Consider the following 17,087-nt stretch of genomic DNA (forward strand, 5'->3'; position numbering starts at 1 on the left):
CTTTTTTTGTTATTTATTAATGATATTGTTAGCATATTTAAAGATGTAGAAGTTCTTCTTTTCGCAGATGATTTGAAAATATATAAAACAATACGCAGTTTAGACGATTGTTATACTTTGCAACTTAATTTAAATAAACTATATCGTTGGTGCATCATCAACTCTCTGTTTCTTAATATTAAAAAATGTCAGGTCATTCGTTTTTGTAAAATACGAAATCATACAATTTATGAATATTCGCTTAATAATGTAAAATTGACAGCTGTCACTCAAATCAGGGACTTGGGTGTTATATTTGATGAACAGTTAACATTCAATCCGCATATAAATGAAATCACAAATAAAGCCCTAAAAATGCTTGGGTTTATATGTAGAACCGCATGTGACTTCAAGTCACTAGAATGTTTGAACACACTGTACACATCTTTAGTAAGAAGTCAAGTAGAGTATAATTCGCCTATTTGGTCCCCGTTTTATAAAGTACATTCCAACAATATTGAAAGGGTACAACACAAATTTTTAAGATTTATTAACTTTAAACTAAATATTCCAATCCAAAATATAAATTATATCCAACTCATGCATCAACTAAATTTGATTACGCTATCAGATAGGCGAATTATCTCCGACCTTGTTCTACTAAATAAAATTATTAATTATAGAATCGACAGCCCTGAAATTCTTGCCACAATAAAATTATTTGTACCTTCCAAAAATACGAGACAAAATTCCACCTTTTTCTGTAACAATTTCAAATCTAATTATCATGCGCACATATCGTTAAATCGAATACAAAATTTTGGTAATAAATTTGGTAATGTTGTTGATATATTTAGAGATTCCGTAGCAGTGCTCAAACGAAATCTACATAAACACTTTGCTGATATGTATGACTTCTCCACTCCATAGTAAAAAACCCATTTTTTAGCTTCTGTTTTTTCACTCTTTTCTTTTATGACTTCTTTTATGACTTTTTAACTTTAATATATATGTTTTAACTTTACAAATTAATATTGTAATTTAAATAACAATTCGAATATGATTTTAAGTCCCTATAAATGCTGATTAATTTCAATCCATTTATTTTTCTAAGTAAGTAAAAAAAGAAAAAAAAAACTGTTCTCCATAATGGTATTCTGTATTATTTGTAAAACATTTATGTACTACAGATATAATAACTATTTTATTTATATATGTACGTAAATTTTTCAATGTCACATAGTTAATGTAATAACACTAATAACAATGTATGTAAAAGCCCAATGGGCGTTTAAATAAATAAATAAATTCTTGAATCCTCCTGGTGCCAAAAATATGGTCACTGGCTTGCCTCCAGATGTGTTAAGGATGTCTATGACATTGAGTCATTTTGAGAGAAAATAAGATGGAATTTAAAATTGAAAGAAGCTGAATGAAATGATTCTAATAATGCTTTGAATCTTTTGTAGGGAGGAAAATGAACCTGCCTTCAAACGCAGGCATCACAGGAGTCCAGCGTGTAGTGGAAGGAGACAAATGTGAATACTGCGGCAAGTCTTTGAAGAGAGCCAAGAGGTTCTGCAACACAACTTGCAGTCGGAGATATGAGGCCAAGTAAATAATACATTTATTTATTCATAACTTCTGCAAATTTATATGCCCTTATAACTATGAATGTTTGCTTGTGTCCACATTTTATTAACAAATTATTAAAACCTTTTTAACAGGAGAGGAGTAGCGACTGGCCCCTCTGTTGACTCAAATGAAGAACTGAACGATTCTGAGGCTCAAGACTGTAAGTTTAGTAATCAAAACAATAATTGAATCTGAAACAATTTCATATTTGAATAATAATTATTAACATGGTTTCATTTTTTGACAGCCGGTGGTTCTGAAACGAAAGATTCAATAAAAACTGCATCATCAACAAATACCGAAGAGTCTCAAAGCCACAAGGACCCCCCCCATGCGGCGCTTAAGTGGAACGTAAACCAAGTGTCGGAGTTTATCCGCAGCATCCCCGGCTGTGCCATGTATGCCGAGGAGTTCATCCTGCAGGAGGTGGACGGGGAGGCCCTCATCCTCATCCGGCCCGAGCACTTGGTCATGGCCATGTCTATGAAGCTGGGCCCAGCCCTCAAGATAGTGGCCTCCATAGACTCCTTACGGCCCGACAAAGAAGACTCGGACGAACGCAAAAGAACCGCGGCCCAACAGGACCCCGTCTGGCCCACTAGCCCCCATAAGAAACTTAAGTTTACGTAAACTATTAGTTTGTAATCTCAACGTATATTGTACTCCCGATCGACGAAGCAACGGGATGCTATCGTAAAATCGTGCTCAATATAAAATAAAATTAATTAAATACATTTATTACAATAAGACACCTTGTGTTCTTAAGGACGGGCCTATTTACCTACTCCGTATTCGTGCCAATATAATATAATGGAATTCCATTCAAAACTTTTGTCTTGTCTCTGGTTAATTATTATTATTTATCGTTGTGATTTTGGACAATATTTTTAATTCAATCCTTTGTTATTATGATACGAAAAATGCCTATATATCAACCATTACATGCCTTCACTCATTAGCACTGTTTGACTGATATGTGACCGGGACAGACTGACGTTCAAATCTCGGAAACTAGATTATACAGTCTATCTTTCAAAACCGAATGGATTCATTTCTTTAGGCTAATCACACTGCCTGTTAAATCGTTACTCGTTAAATATAAATTACACATTCACACTCATATCTGGGAGTGATGATAATTTTTAACCTCTTGAGAGTATGGCCATAGTTACATCTCCGTGATTATAATAATGTTCTGGTAGTTCAGATCCAATGATTTACGAACCTTTCAAAAGGCTATAATTTTTTCATTTGATTCATTGTAATAACAGTACTCTCTCAGTAAGCTTGATTATCTGACAACTACTACAATTTTTGTTGTTTGTTTTTGGGGTGTTATGCCGTGTTGCGCTAACTCCTTCTTTAGCCGACGTTACGGACAGCGTTGCAGTGTCCATCATCAGGGCAGATCCGGTAGATCCGAAGATGTTTAAAACTTACCTAACTACTACAATGTACGAAAATTGCGGGTGTTGTTTGTTTATATCAAATACATGTTTTAATTTTTTGCGTATTTTGTATGAGCTACAATTCGCCGCTTTCTCTAATTGGACACTTGCCCGGTTTTTGGGGTGGCGGATTAGTGAGAGAGTTCTGCATTTATAAATATATTCTTATGTTTTGAGAAAACTGTAATATATTATTGTATTTAAAAAGGTTGGATTTTAAAAATATACCCACTCCTGGGATACAGTTTTGTTTGAAAAAGGTCACTCTCCAAGAGGTTGAAAACAAGTTCATAGTGGTGATTATATTATGTATTTTGTTATATCTAACTAATCTAAAGAGAAATTATGTATGTGTTAACATTCTTTCCTTAGATTTTCATGATCGATCTCAAGATTTTCACCGTATGAATGTAAAGTGCGGTTTATTAAGTTAGTAGAAATACCAGGTTTCTTTTATTCGGTCAATTTACACAAGCGTAAAATTTTAAATAGGTTCACTGCCTCGGACGTGGTGCTATACAAATCGAGGCGGTGATACTATTTACAAAAATTTTATTTAACTTATATTTTACCAAGTTTTTACTTTTACATAACTTGAAATATTGTATTGTAATATATTTGACATTGATGTTGCGTAACATAGGACAAGTTGTTTCTCAGAATTTGAAAAAATTCATCAAATTTCAAAGTAAGAACGGGTCGTTTCATAGAATTTGAACAATTAATCAAAATTCAAAGTTAATTTTCAATTTCTGTAAAAGTTCTATTCAAGTTCTGCTATTATTTCATTTGTGTGAATCAACTGGCCAATAATGATATAGTAAACGAACTTGAATAGAACCTTTACAGAACTTTGAAATTTGATGAATTTTTCAAATTCTATGTAACAACCCGTCCTTAATATTCAAGTTCTGTGAAATATGATAAAATAATAACAGAACTTGAATTTAAACTTTTGAAATTTGATGAATTGTCCAAATTCTGTGAAACAACCCGTCCTATATCATCCATTTATTATTTTCTTATCATTAATTTAGTATTGGGATGGCAATAGGTTATATCTTTTTGATAAATCAATTTTACTTGGCATTATTGATGGTAATTCCAAGCAATTAATATTAAAACTAGCATTCTTTGCTAAGTGATGTAACGGTTTTGGTTCTATACTTTCAGCATATCAAAAAAAAAATTCATTTAGATCATTAATTTTATCTAAGAATCAAAAAATGACAAATACCTGCATCTAATTGTATCCCATTGCCATCACTATACAGAATTGTTGTACAAGTCAAATGCTTTTAATAAATTATTTATGGAATAATATAATTCTTGAGCAAGGTTTTATGATTCCATCCTGTGCGTAAATTAGTTATTCTTAGTTAGATACGTGTTTCGCCACAAAATCTCTAGAAATAAGTTATATCAATCGGAAATTAAATTCAAATCATCGTTAGATTTTAATCTTACTCGAAATTAGGGACATCATATTAACTTATAATTTGTACATTTATTTTTATCGTAAATTATTTGTTGTAATTGTGTGTGAAGTGATTGATTCAGTTTTAGAGTGTAAGAATGAACTTTTCCCACTTAGATAAATATATTAAAAGTATATGGGGAACATTGCGAATGTGGAATTATATTACCATTAACTGGGAAAGAAATTTAAGAAAAATATGGGTCCGCAAATCGAGCGCTTAATGTCAATCAACACTATCTACAATTTTTTTTTTAATAATTCAAGTTCTTACCAATACGTACCAATAATTAGATTGCTTAAAGTCGAACAACATTATCGACAGAAAAACATACCAATTATTATTATTTGTATGTTTCTTTTGTAGATAATGTTGTTTGACTTTAAGCCCATGAATTATTTGTATGTTTTTTGTAAATACACTGTTTGACATTGAGCCCTCGAAATTTTCCGTTATCAAGTGACAAAACAAAAAATTATGTGGTAGAGAAGTGTGATGGCACTACATTATACTATCATATCTCAAATCAGTTTTGCAGACAGTAATTCGTTTTGGAATTATATTATCATCACCAAGGATCAGGAGGAGAGATATGCATCATCATCTGATTGTTGATGAACTGAGCATGTAGTTACTTCTAATGCTACCTCAAAACGCTGTTGCTAAAAAATCAGGGTTTTAGGGATAACCTAAAAAACCTGCTTGCTCATGCTTAAAAAAAAAATTCTGACAAATAATCTCCAAGTGGCAACGCTTGTGGTGTGTAGTTATCCAATTCAGTCAATATGAAAATCATTCTCTTAGAACATGACGTCTCATTCGCAGTGTTACACCCTGTATAAATATTGTGTGCGTAGGCAGTTACCAAACAACAGAATGTGGAATTTTACGTCCTATTTCAGTTGCAACTTTTACAAAAGGTTTGGTTTTATCGACTTTCAAAATGTAAGAGGTTGTAGTCAAAAATAGTGCGCATATATATGTAGTTGATCTCATCAAATTGAAACTTCTTAATGCAACATTCAGTATTTTTATTTAATCCTAACAGATAAGAATTTATTGCAGATAAAAACGGTGGATTGATTTAATCAATTTCAAAGGTCGTCAGATAAAATATTCATGTTTAGTAACTGCTTCTACAGGAAATGTTTCTTTTCACTCGCTTTCGGCCTGAACAAACATTGATGAACTTATGAAGGAACCAGCGAAAATGCTTAAACAATCAAATAATGCTTCGGAATAACATTTAGCCCAGAACAGTAAATTTGAATGGTCTAGTATCAGAGCCAATGAAAAACCTTTGAGGAAAAGAATGCTTTGGAAGGGTTGACTACTGACAGTCCCCGCAAAGCGTAACTCTATACTTAATCTTAGGAAGAATGAAGTCCAGCTGGCAATGGACTGAAATATTAAATAAATAAATAAAACACTTATGAATTAGATACACTATTTTAAGATTGGACGTATTGTGTTAATTAATAAGTTTCGTGTATATATTATGCAATTAAATTTTTTTACAATAGTAGTCTTAATTAATAATATATTTTTTTAATAAACCTTTTGCTTACTGCCTTTCCTTTCCCACCAATCCTCTGGAAAATATAATTTTTATTAAAATCTCACCTCTTTCTTCCAACTTAATTTTGAGTGTAAATGTGAAAATTTATGATAAGCGCACTTGAAATGAAAAAAAGTACCAGTTTTATTAAAATCCTGTTATTTTTGTACCTTTGGGAGGCTTAACAGCATCATACATTCAAATAAGAAAAAACTTTTCTCTTCAAACACACAACATTAATCCCCGGTCCTTTAGTGTCTAACTTATTATGAACTAGCTGACGCGTACCTGGTGTTGCTGGGCGTTAAACCTTATAGACATACACCATAGCGGATTTTTCTGTCTGCCTTTTTAAGATATACAATTTCGTAGTACATTATATTGATGTATCTCATAAGGTTTAGCCAGCTTTAGCAATGTAAGCGCCATCTCTAAATAGTATAAAATAAAGTCACTAGAGAAAAGTCGAGTACATGTCAACTAGTAAAATATATTTGTTGCGACTTGATTAAAAAAATAATATGCATGTATATTCATAAACCTTCCGGAAGAAACTCTCTAAATTATAATGAAAAGCAGATACAACCTTATTTTGTACTAATTAGAGATTATCTGATGACAAGTAAAGTGATCTAGGTTATATGAACAGTTTGCCTATCTCACTCTAATGTCAATAAATCACTACAGTATTTGATAATGTGACTTATAAACTGACAAATCGGTTATCCACAAATTATTAATCTTTGCACCCACTGTCCATTGAAAATCTGCAAATGGTGGCAATAAAAAACGAACCATTGTATTTTTTCACAATTTATATTCAAAACATTACATCAAAAATAAAAACAGCAATGAAAATATAAAAAGCATAAAAATATATGATTAATCGAAACTAGTCTTTATAGGTTGATGCTACTGATTATAACAAATAATATTGCCTTCCAATATTTCTAAAGCTACGGCAAATAAAAAAAGGTTAAAAAATGCTTGAAGGTATTCAAATATTTTTTTATGACATGACACAGATTTAGACTTATATTCAAAAAATTGAATCTTGACAAAAAAATACTTTTATAAATATGGAGTAAGTATACTGCCGATGAGTTGGGCATTATTATTGTTTAGTGCTTTACTTTTGTAAATATGGAGTAAGTATACTGCCGATGAGTTGGGCATTATTATTGTTTAGTGCTTTACTTTTGTAAATATGGAGTAAGTACTGCCGATGAGTTGGGCATTATTATTGTTTAGTGCTTTTCCAAGTTAGGAGTGCTTTTCCAGTTCAGTAACCCTGTCCTTGTGTCTCTTGAGGGCTTCCTGATGCTGCTTGATTTGTTCTTCGTGGAAGGTGATCTCCTTGGTAAGACCCTCCCTCATGGCAGCCAGCTGCTTCTTTTGCTGCAAGAGGTAAACGGATCAAGGTGTTATTCAGTGGATTCCATTAAAAATTTATTTAACAGTATTAAGAGGACGCGGGGACGCCCGAGGAAGACATGGCACAAGCGAATCAGATACTTGAATCGGGCCATGTCAAGAGTCAGAATAAGTAGTAATAGTAGTAATAAGAGAATAATAGAAGACTATGTATTCCAAGTACTCAGATAGAGGTGTATATATTGTTTATATGCATGAGGATGCGTCATATGGGTGTATGTATACATGTGCTGTTATATGTATATAGGTATGTCTGCTGCTATATACACATGTGTGCTTGCATGCACACATATTAAAAATTATATATATAATTATGTACATTTTTACAATCTAATGCTAATTTACTTCTTTCTCCTTTCTAATTTCTATCTTCTACTTTTTATTACAATTTTTCCAAAATTGTAGCTTCATCTATAGTTACTAATTTCATATGTTTACCTAGATTTCATATTTCATACAAATTAATTACACTCAATTGGTCACCATGAAACAGGCAGCCGCCTAGTATGGTGATTCATTATATCTACTTTATGTAAATTTCATAATAATGTAACATGTATTAAATAAATAAATGTGAATGAGGCAAGGCGAGTGTGCCAAGACAGTTGTTTGGCAGTCCGTCTTCTTTGCTTAACACATTGTTTGCGGGAGACGCTTAAAAGCGTATTTTGCGTACTGTTGGTAGAGAGCGGGAGACGCTTAAAAGCGTTTTTCGTATTACTACACTATTATAACACTACTATTAGTACACTATTGGTAAAGTGCGGGAGACGCCAAAATGCGTTGTACACTTAGAGTAACAATATATTACGAGTAACGTATGATGTTGGTTACTCTGTGAAGTAAAAATTATGCGTCAGCTCTCGTGAGACGTGTAATAGGTTCCTGGCAATTCGTGGAATTAGGGTCAGGTGGCCTGCCGACTGTGGTCATAAAACATGCACTTGAAATAAAATAACTGTAAGATAAATGTTTCGTTTTTTTTTTAAATCTTTACATTTCTTCAGTGTTAAAGCGATATTGTTTCGTTCAAGACGTTCTTTATTTTCTTTTCTGCCTACATTCCGCTTTAAAAATTTCTTACAAAGTATTTGTGTGCTGTGCTCGAAAAATTATTTGTTACATATTTGTTAGTTATTTGTTACATAATAAAGGGATATTTTTTCATAAAAAATACCCTATAGAAAGGCGTTCACCGAGCAGACCAATATCTTTTGTATTATTCTATTTTACGAAAAACCACTAAATGGACAAAAAGGCTAGCGATGTATATAATAAATTGTGCATTATTCAACTCATTTGTTGTGTACAACTCCGTAAAAGAAAGGAAAATAAAATATAAACAATTTTTTAAGGAAATCGCAGAACACTGGGTGGCTGATCAGATTTCGTCAGATAATAGTCCCGGAACCAACACCATCAACATCTGGTATCCGAAAAAAATCTTAAAAATCTGATCCTCCAGGAAGACTATCGATGGATATGAGAAAACATATAATGGAAAAGATTGAAGGCCCTGGTAAAAATAAGAATCTACGAAGGCGATGTTGTGTGTGCGCGGTACACAAAATACGTAGCGAAACCCGGTACATGTGTAAATTCTGTGATGTACCTTTTACATAAAGGGAATTGTATCCAACGATTTCATACTTTCAAACAATATTAGTGTTTAGCGGTGTGTATTTTACAAAATATATATACTACCTTGAATGTGCATAAAATGACTAAATCGACAATTCGACAAAAGTGCCGTTTTTTCAAAATTTTTTAATTTAAACTTAAATATCGTAATTGTTTATCCAAAAATATAAAAATTTGTGACCAGATCATAATGAAAGATTTCAAGTAAGGTAAAATACTGAAAATTTTATTTAAATTTGATCAATAGTTCAGAAGTTAGCTATTTTACATGAAACGTAATTTTGCATGCGAACATGATAAAAAATGCCCGCTTTACGGCGTAGATTGATTAAAAAACCCCCGCAAACATTGTGTTAACTGAAAATGTCCCTATTGTTGCAAACCAACGAAAAAATCAAGTATCGATAAATGCTCTCCATAGTAAATCTAATGAGCATTTTAAAATTACCTTGGTGACGGTTACGGCCTTTAATTTCTTTAATATGAGTGAGGGAGATGTATGATAATGATTGCATTTTTCCTTTGAGGAAAGCAGACATACGAACATAGTTTGTCTCACTATTATTTAATGTGTAAGAAAGAGCTGTAGCACTATTGTGATAAAGAATGTACATTTTAACCATGGGAATTATAAAAGCGCTCAATCGGTGGAGATAAACCTATATATTTTGGAAATAATGCAAGACTGCTGTGGGGGTGAGGACAGGAACTGTACAATATGCTTTGATGGTTTATCCATGCTGAGCAGATGGACAAAGAATGGGGTGTCAGAATGAGAGAATGTATGACCTGGAAATGAATGGTAGCGGGGTTCTGGCCTGAGGGTGATATGGCACAACCGGGTACATCAAGTGCTTGAGTTGGGTCATGTCAGGACCCGTTACGTTTGGCAAAGTATTTTTTTATTTTTTTTTTATTTAGGAAGCAAACAGTCGTACAGTAAAAAATTATAACAATAAACATTCATATGTTCTAGACCAATTAAGTTCCATTGAGTTAAATGTTGATTTAGTATTTTTTACATACACAACATGTTAAATGGCAAAAAAATAAACATAATAAAGAAATACATAAAATTAAAAACAAAAAGAAAAAATACAACTTTTCGCATAGCTATACTATTCACTACGGGTGATAATAATGTAATTTTCACAACAAAAAAATCGAATAAAATAAAAGTATTTTAATTTATTAAGCTGAATTTTATATGATATTAAGTTATGGTTGAAAATGTCTACATCTCTAGAGGCATTGTGAGTTTCACAGATACGTACTATTACAGAGTTTTGCGCGTATTTGGATTTACAATGTGGTATTCTAAATAAATCGTTCGATCTGGTGTTTTGCTTGGGGCAACGAAATGCAATCCTTTCTAACAGATATGATGAATCAACTAGGCAGTTCACGATTTTGTGTAAGAATAATGCATCAGAGATTTTTCTGCGTTTATATAAAGTGACAGGGACAAATCGATGGTCACTAAAACGATACGATAGATGTTTCATAAATTTGTTCTGAATATTTTCAATGCGATCAATATATGTTTGATATTGAGGATTCCAAATTACTGAGGCGAATTCTAGTTGTGACCGTACATATGACATATATAACAGAATTAGGGTGTGTACTACCGTAAAAGGCTTTGTAATTCGAATAATGAAACCCAATTGCTTATAAGCTTTTTTTAGAATATTTTCAATATGATCCCTAAATAAAATTTTTGAATCTAGTATTACTCCAAGATCTCTTATTGTTTCTACTCGTAGGGGTACATGGTTTAGTTTGTAAGTATAATAAATTGAATGTTTTTTTCGTGTAAAAGTAATAACATTACATTTATCTATGTTTAGATATAGTTGATTGTTTTTGCAATACATATTCCTCAATTTTACCAAGGTCTTCTTGTAATTGGTCGCAATCATCTAGTGAGCTAATACATTTATATAATTTCATATCATCAGCGTAAAATAGGAAACAAGAATTACTAATAACACGATTCATTCTCAAAGTATGAGACGATCTATGAATTATAATATTAATAATGTATACAATAGGACGATTAAACTCCCATCCTCGGAGCAGTCCGAGAGTCCAGAGAAGTCCTAACAAATCAGTGCCCCCCTGGTGTACTGGGACAGGAGTGCTCCTGGCTGGGGTGGTACAACAGTATTGTATCCAAGAGTAAATCTGTCCCCATCATTAAGTCAAATGCTTAAATCATGACAATGCGGAGGTCATCTTTCAGGTTCCAGTTAAATAAGTGATTTATTTATTGAATGTGTCAGATACCTGTTTGTAGAAGAACTCATCTTCCCTGGCAGCTTCCATCTTCCCGAAGGCTCCTCCGGCTTCGCGGATGGCTCCACCACCGCCACCTCCCCTTCCAGCGCCTGAGCCGGGGTCTCCCGATATCATCCTGGACACAATAACATGGTCAGATAATAGGGTATTTTTATGTTGACGAATAAATGTGCCATTTTCGATTTGCTGCCAAAATGACATGTTCGTTTTTATTCATGAATATGGCAGCATTGACGTTGCGCCGGGCATTGCTGTTGATTGCTGTCACCAAAGCTGTCCTACCAGCCAGTGAGGTTTTCTAGGTCATAATGACGCTGTAGACAGTTGAAACCGTTTAGGAATTTGCAGTTTTAGAATGTTTTTGAAATCAATAATTATGAATGAAAATATTAAAATTACATATTCGATCGTCATCATCAGAAAAATAAACTTTAAATCTTCCACACATTTTTAACATATGGGACGTGTAGGATTGCACTAACCTCCCCACATTCTGGAATAAAATTATTATTATTATTAACGGTATTCATAGTTTGTGAAAATAAACCATTGCATATTAACATACTTTGGCAGGAAGGTTAATTCTAACTTAAACACCGGTCCTACTTGAATGGCCATAAAGGGCTGTCCGATAATTCTATATGAATCTTGTTACCAATCTTTTTGTAAGGGTCTCAACTATAGCAAGTCTAGCTGTTGTCTTTCAAAATTTGGAACAATTTTATCGATAGCCCATTCCTCTTGGGATGATTTATATGTACCAGACCACTACAGCCAAAGTCGATACCATGACTTATTCAGAGTACCAAAAGGCAAAACCGACGTCCTGGAAAAGCATAGCATGACGAGGGGAGTGGTGCTGTTGAACGAACTAGCAAAGAATTTGGATGTAAGTGACTGTTCTCTAAATGACCTAAAACAATTATTGAAGAGTCACTTAGCTAAATGCTGATATGATGTAAAATTGTACTGTAAGGGCCCGTTCCCACTTCCGTTTTAAAAACGGAGGCGGGTCCCGTTTTAAAAACGGATGGCCTAGTGGCTGTAGTGGATGTATGGAGCTGTTCACACTTGTCCGACACGATTTGAAAACGGATTCGACACTTTTTGTCAGATGGATCGCCAGCGCAGCGCGTCCGTTTTCAAATCGTGTCGGAACACGCTCGCTCATAGTGTTGTATGGAGCTGTTCACACTTGTCGTCTAGTCGTTCTGGCAGAGTCCCCGCCACACCCCCACCCCTCCCAGCCCGCTCCCAGTCGCAAGGAAGCAGGCACGCTGCGTGCTTGTATTTGGTTATTTTGTTAAGTAAATAAATCAAAACTACAATAATGGATAAGGAAATAAATCCCGAAAATTTAATACCACTGGTCGAAGAAAGAGTATAGTAATATTTTATTTTCAACTAAATAAAAACAAAACACTTGGTGTACACAACTTTTGTTCACCGGTCGGTGGCCGAGTTGACATCGCGCTTGGGTCCCACTCAGGCGTAGTGTGTTCAATTCCTCGGACGGCTAAGTCCTCCATCACAACACAAGCAACATTTTCAGCTTTCTGTGGTGGTAGTAGGAGATTTTCAAATATTGTCAGGTTATTCGTAACCCGGGAATGTTTGTCTTTCTTTTAAAAAAAAAAAAAAATTATATCAAAATTTATATTTAAATTTTTTAAAGTTTACTTTTTTTTTAATTTTAAAGCTTTAATGAGATGCACGATGCACGGAAGAGCGTATTAGTTTAATAAACACGTAATAAAAAATATTTGAGTTGTTATTGTTTTCTTACTTTAAAATATCGATAGCCTTTCTTCAGGACAAATGCACTCTCTCAATTTTGTATTTTGATATGTTAAGCTCTCTGAAACTTATTCCAGTAGATGGTTAAAGGAAGTGATAGACATTCTCTTAAGCCATTAAGCGCCCTTGAGGAGATTTTCTCACGGTGAAAACGGCGCTATATAAATAATCCAATCATTATTATTCTAAAATAATTAAAGAACTTTAATTCATCACTTCTCAACTCACCAATTAACACTTGGAAAATTCCCACAGAAAATCATTCAGCTATGATTGTGTGTACCCAAAATTTTCTTTTCACTTTTTTCCTTCTTTTTAATAAGTACCACATGACAACAAGAGCTTCATCGTCGTCCATTGCGCACCATTACTGAAGAATGAGCAAATAACATGTTTTGGTTGAATCGACAATTATTTTTTTTCGTAGAGTATGGTCCGTTTTTAAAACGGATCCGTTTTTAAAACGGAAGTGTGAACAGGGCCATTGGCCATCCGTTTTTAAAACGGGACCCGCCTCCGATTTGAAAACGGAAGTGGGAACGGGCCCTAACTGGAATTAATGTTCTGTTGTACAATAAAAAAAAAAAAATGTATATGTATAAACAAGTGATATAAGTGTCCCATTTTCTTATCTTCTTGTCTCTTGTGTGGAAGAATATTTAATCGAAAGGAAACTATACTAAACCTGTAGAACGGGTAATAAATCCTTGCTCATATGGGCACTGGAGATGCAGAAATTGTTCTTTTTTGTAACGATTTGTGCAAAAGTGAAAACCAAATATTTTGTAATGTAATAAAATATGTATATAAAACATCACTAAATGGCCCAAAACTAACTTTAACTTCATTTTATAATGTGGAGTTCTATTTAAAAGTAGGCTTTAATTTCAGACAATACTTTTATAGTTGGGGTGTAGTGACTACTATGTAAAAAAAAAATTCATTCAAATACATATGTATTATTTTCAAAGGTAAGCGAAGATAGCAGTTTAAAGCAAAATACATTTTCTCAAACGGGACCGTACTTAAAGCGGCCGCTACACTACTCGCTTCGACGCTTCGACGAAGTCCACGACGAAGTTAGCCGAAGTTCGAAGTGCGTGCCCACACACTCGTGCAACTTCGCGAGTAACTCAGTCCAACCAGTCAGTGATTGGTTTATTTATGCCGTGACGCTTCGAGTCCTTTGACTCGGGCGCATTTACCGACAACAATCGGAAGTTGCCCGAAGCGAAGCGAAGTTCGTGCCCACACTATCGTATTCGGTCAACTTCGATCAACTTCGCGAGTAGTGTAGCTGGGCTATAAAGTTTGTTAACAATCCTGCCACTGAGCTCTGCTCTAACCTCTCGTTAATGAGAGAGAGGAATGTCACAATGGACCCATCAGTGGAACGTCTTTATCTACTGTATTATGTGGATTGCATGCAGTACAACTTTACTGGCTGTAAAGACGTTAACCTCAGAATATTACGATTGTCATATTCACCTTCTGCTATTCTAAATACGCAATGAAATGGTAAAGGAGCAATATTCAAAATGAATTCTTCTTCAACAAAAAAAATTACAGAAACCGGAGGGTTTTGTTAATTATACTAGTCCCAGTGAGAGATTCTATGTGCCGTCATTATTCTAGTATTTTTTTTTTTCGTTTTCAACAAGACGCGTGAAAAGGATGACGATGAATGTCGATGATGTCTGTATGAGCTCTGCTGGGACTATTTTACCGTGTTTTACTGTAGTAAGAATTATTGTAGAAAAATATTGGTATTTTGTTTTCTTTAAATTAATAATATTATGTAATTTCTTGGTATAAATATACATGTTACATAGAGCCGAGCCACGAATTACGGGAAAGGAACGTAGCAACCGCAAGCGGCGTTTCGCGCCATTTGCGGTTGCTTCGTTCCTTTCCGTGAGTCGTGGTTCAGCTCGGCAGTTAGGCTTGCGTGTTTATACGCATTCCTTAAAATAACAACAAAGTAGAGTGTTTAAACTAATCTCTGGAACTATATGTGCCTAGCAAGATACTTGTGAGAGATCCCATGCACTTTTTTATACTCCGAAAGCGAGGACCTCTGCTTATCAGAACGCGCCAATCAACATAGCGACTCTACAGCTTAACGATTCTGCAATGACCATCGACATTTTCAACGTCACTTACAGACAGTTCAGCAACTATCTTTTGATGTATGTCACAAAATATAAAAATTGCCTTCATGACCTTTTATATTTACATGCACCTCAAATTTGTAATCTTCTCCACAATATATTGGTGCATAACCACTTTATTTATTTATTTATTCATTTTTTGGGAAATCAACAGTTTACATTTTTACAGATTGTACATAAGTAAAATAGCCAAAATAAAACCAATTACGGATTTCCTCCTTGTGACTTTACGTAAGACAGCATTAGAAGAAATAATTAAATTTATGAGAAATGTGGAGTATGGAGAAACATGAATAAACAAATAGTAGCAAATCGGAGTTTCGATGGCAAATAAGGAGTCAATCAACATGATTTATTTTATGCAACCAAAACTAACCTAACTTAGTAAATAAAACTTGAAAAATTTTTGTAGTTGCGGAATTAATAAAATCAAATGGGTTGTTATTGATAAATCTGGACGTTTTCAAGTATTCTTGATGTGATAAGGTCAATAACCTTTATGTATAAATAAAACATTTATTTTTATACTTCCAGTAATGCAAGTGACTGGTGATAGGTAAATATCAGCCAAAGTTCAATCCTTTCGCAGCAACGTTAAGATATTTGTTTATAACAACAAAAGTCGATCCTATCGTCAAAATAAAGTCCCCAGTCTCTACTAGAAGGAAGCAATTATGTTATTTCCTCGAGAAAAGTGTAAAAACGGCAAGATTGGAACATTTCGATCTCAAAATCGGAGGAAAAACTCATTCCATGCGGCCGGCATATTTGTTGAAATTTTAAACTTATCCACTCGACACAATAACTCATTGTTTCATGTTCAACATAGTATACTACTCAAATTCCAATAGTAAATTAGTAAGAACTTGATGAATGTGATAAAAATGGGTTTCTGAAATGCAACATTACGGCACTCATTAAAAAACAATGCTTTATTATTATTATTATTATTACTACAATGTAATGCTCTGATGACGGGAAAAGTCTTAATTATCAATAGATGTCAGAAATTGTGGAAATATGCAGTGTTGATTAGATTTAAGTTTTCCACATTATTATTGAAACGATTATGCAATGCCGAAAATGTTCGTCTCAGTTGGCTGCCAAGACGTTCAAATGTCATTAGTCAAGTCAAAATATATTTTGTTGATGTTGTTTTACCTGAAGTTATTAATAGCAGGCCGGGTAACTCTTGAAATCCTGTTCATCTTGAAATTTATCGAATTTTCTCAAAATTGTACGAAAAGAGGCGAATCGAAAACGATTATGACATAGATGAATGACAAGAATGACACCGGCTACGACTACGTAAATAGCATACGAAAAGGCCCTCTATGACCCTCTATTTGTATTTTCTTCAAACTATTGTATTATTATTTTTATGGAATTTACAGAGATGGAGTAAATATCAAATATTTCCAAAAATTATTAGCAAAAACTACATCATAAAACTACATTGTGATGGCAATCTGACAGTTTTATACTACCAAACAAAATATTATTGTTATTTCAAAAAAGAACACAGTTTAATTTATTTATTCCTAAGCATGCGGTCCTGCCCCCGAGAGCTCCGTTGTAACCCCTCTTTCCGTTACATGCATCGTTTATGAGAAAGAGAGAGAGGTATAATGAATCTATCAGCCGT

General features: G+C 33.7%; 2 protein-coding genes across 8 annotated transcripts in view; one reads left to right on the plus strand and one right to left on the minus strand.

Moving 5' to 3' along the window:
* Positions 1-6,060, plus strand: part of LOC149419974 (uncharacterized) — a 47,422-nt gene extending 41,362 nt beyond the window's left edge. For all 7 annotated transcript variants that reach the window (XM_089637403.1, XM_089637402.1, XM_089637408.1 and 4 more), the window contains 3 exons: positions 1,449-1,593; positions 1,707-1,774; positions 1,862-6,060. In XM_089637403.1, coding sequence (XP_089493529.1) covers positions 1,449-1,593; positions 1,707-1,774; positions 1,862-2,244 — 596 coding nt within the window. In that variant the 3' untranslated portion in view covers positions 2,245-6,060. The remainder of the gene's footprint in view (positions 1-1,448; positions 1,594-1,706; positions 1,775-1,861) is intronic.
* Positions 6,061-6,895: 835 nt separating this feature from the next.
* Positions 6,896-16,763, minus strand: LOC149419975 (ATPase inhibitor mai-2, mitochondrial-like). Its single transcript, XM_089637119.1, has 3 exons — positions 16,604-16,763; positions 11,463-11,589; positions 6,896-7,496 (listed from the first exon to the last, which is right to left on the minus strand). Exons 1-3 carry the CDS (start codon positions 16,648-16,650, stop codon positions 7,362-7,364), a joined length of 309 nt encoding a protein of 102 aa, XP_089493245.1. The 5' UTR covers positions 16,651-16,763; the 3' UTR covers positions 6,896-7,361.
* Between the last annotated feature and the right edge of the window lie 324 nt (positions 16,764-17,087).

Source organism: Hesperophylax consimilis, chromosome 11 (assembly GCF_061612785.1).
Source record: "Hesperophylax consimilis isolate HC1 chromosome 11, BYU_Hcon_1.0, whole genome shotgun sequence".
NCBI lineage: Eukaryota > Metazoa > Arthropoda > Insecta > Trichoptera > Limnephilidae > Hesperophylax > Hesperophylax consimilis.

Coding starts and splice junctions, on each gene's coding strand:
- LOC149419975 (XM_089637119.1), bottom strand. CDS start 16,650: ATGAACAGGATTTCAAGAGTTACCCGGCCTGCTATTAATAACTTCAG. Junction 11,590..16,603: donor CCTGCTATTAATAACTTCAG/GTAAAACAACAT, acceptor TATTGTGTCCAG/GATGATATCGGGAGACCCCG. Junction 7,497..11,462: donor ATGAGTTCTTCTACAAACAG/GTATCTGACACA, acceptor TACCTCTTGCAG/CAAAAGAAGCAGCTGGCTGC.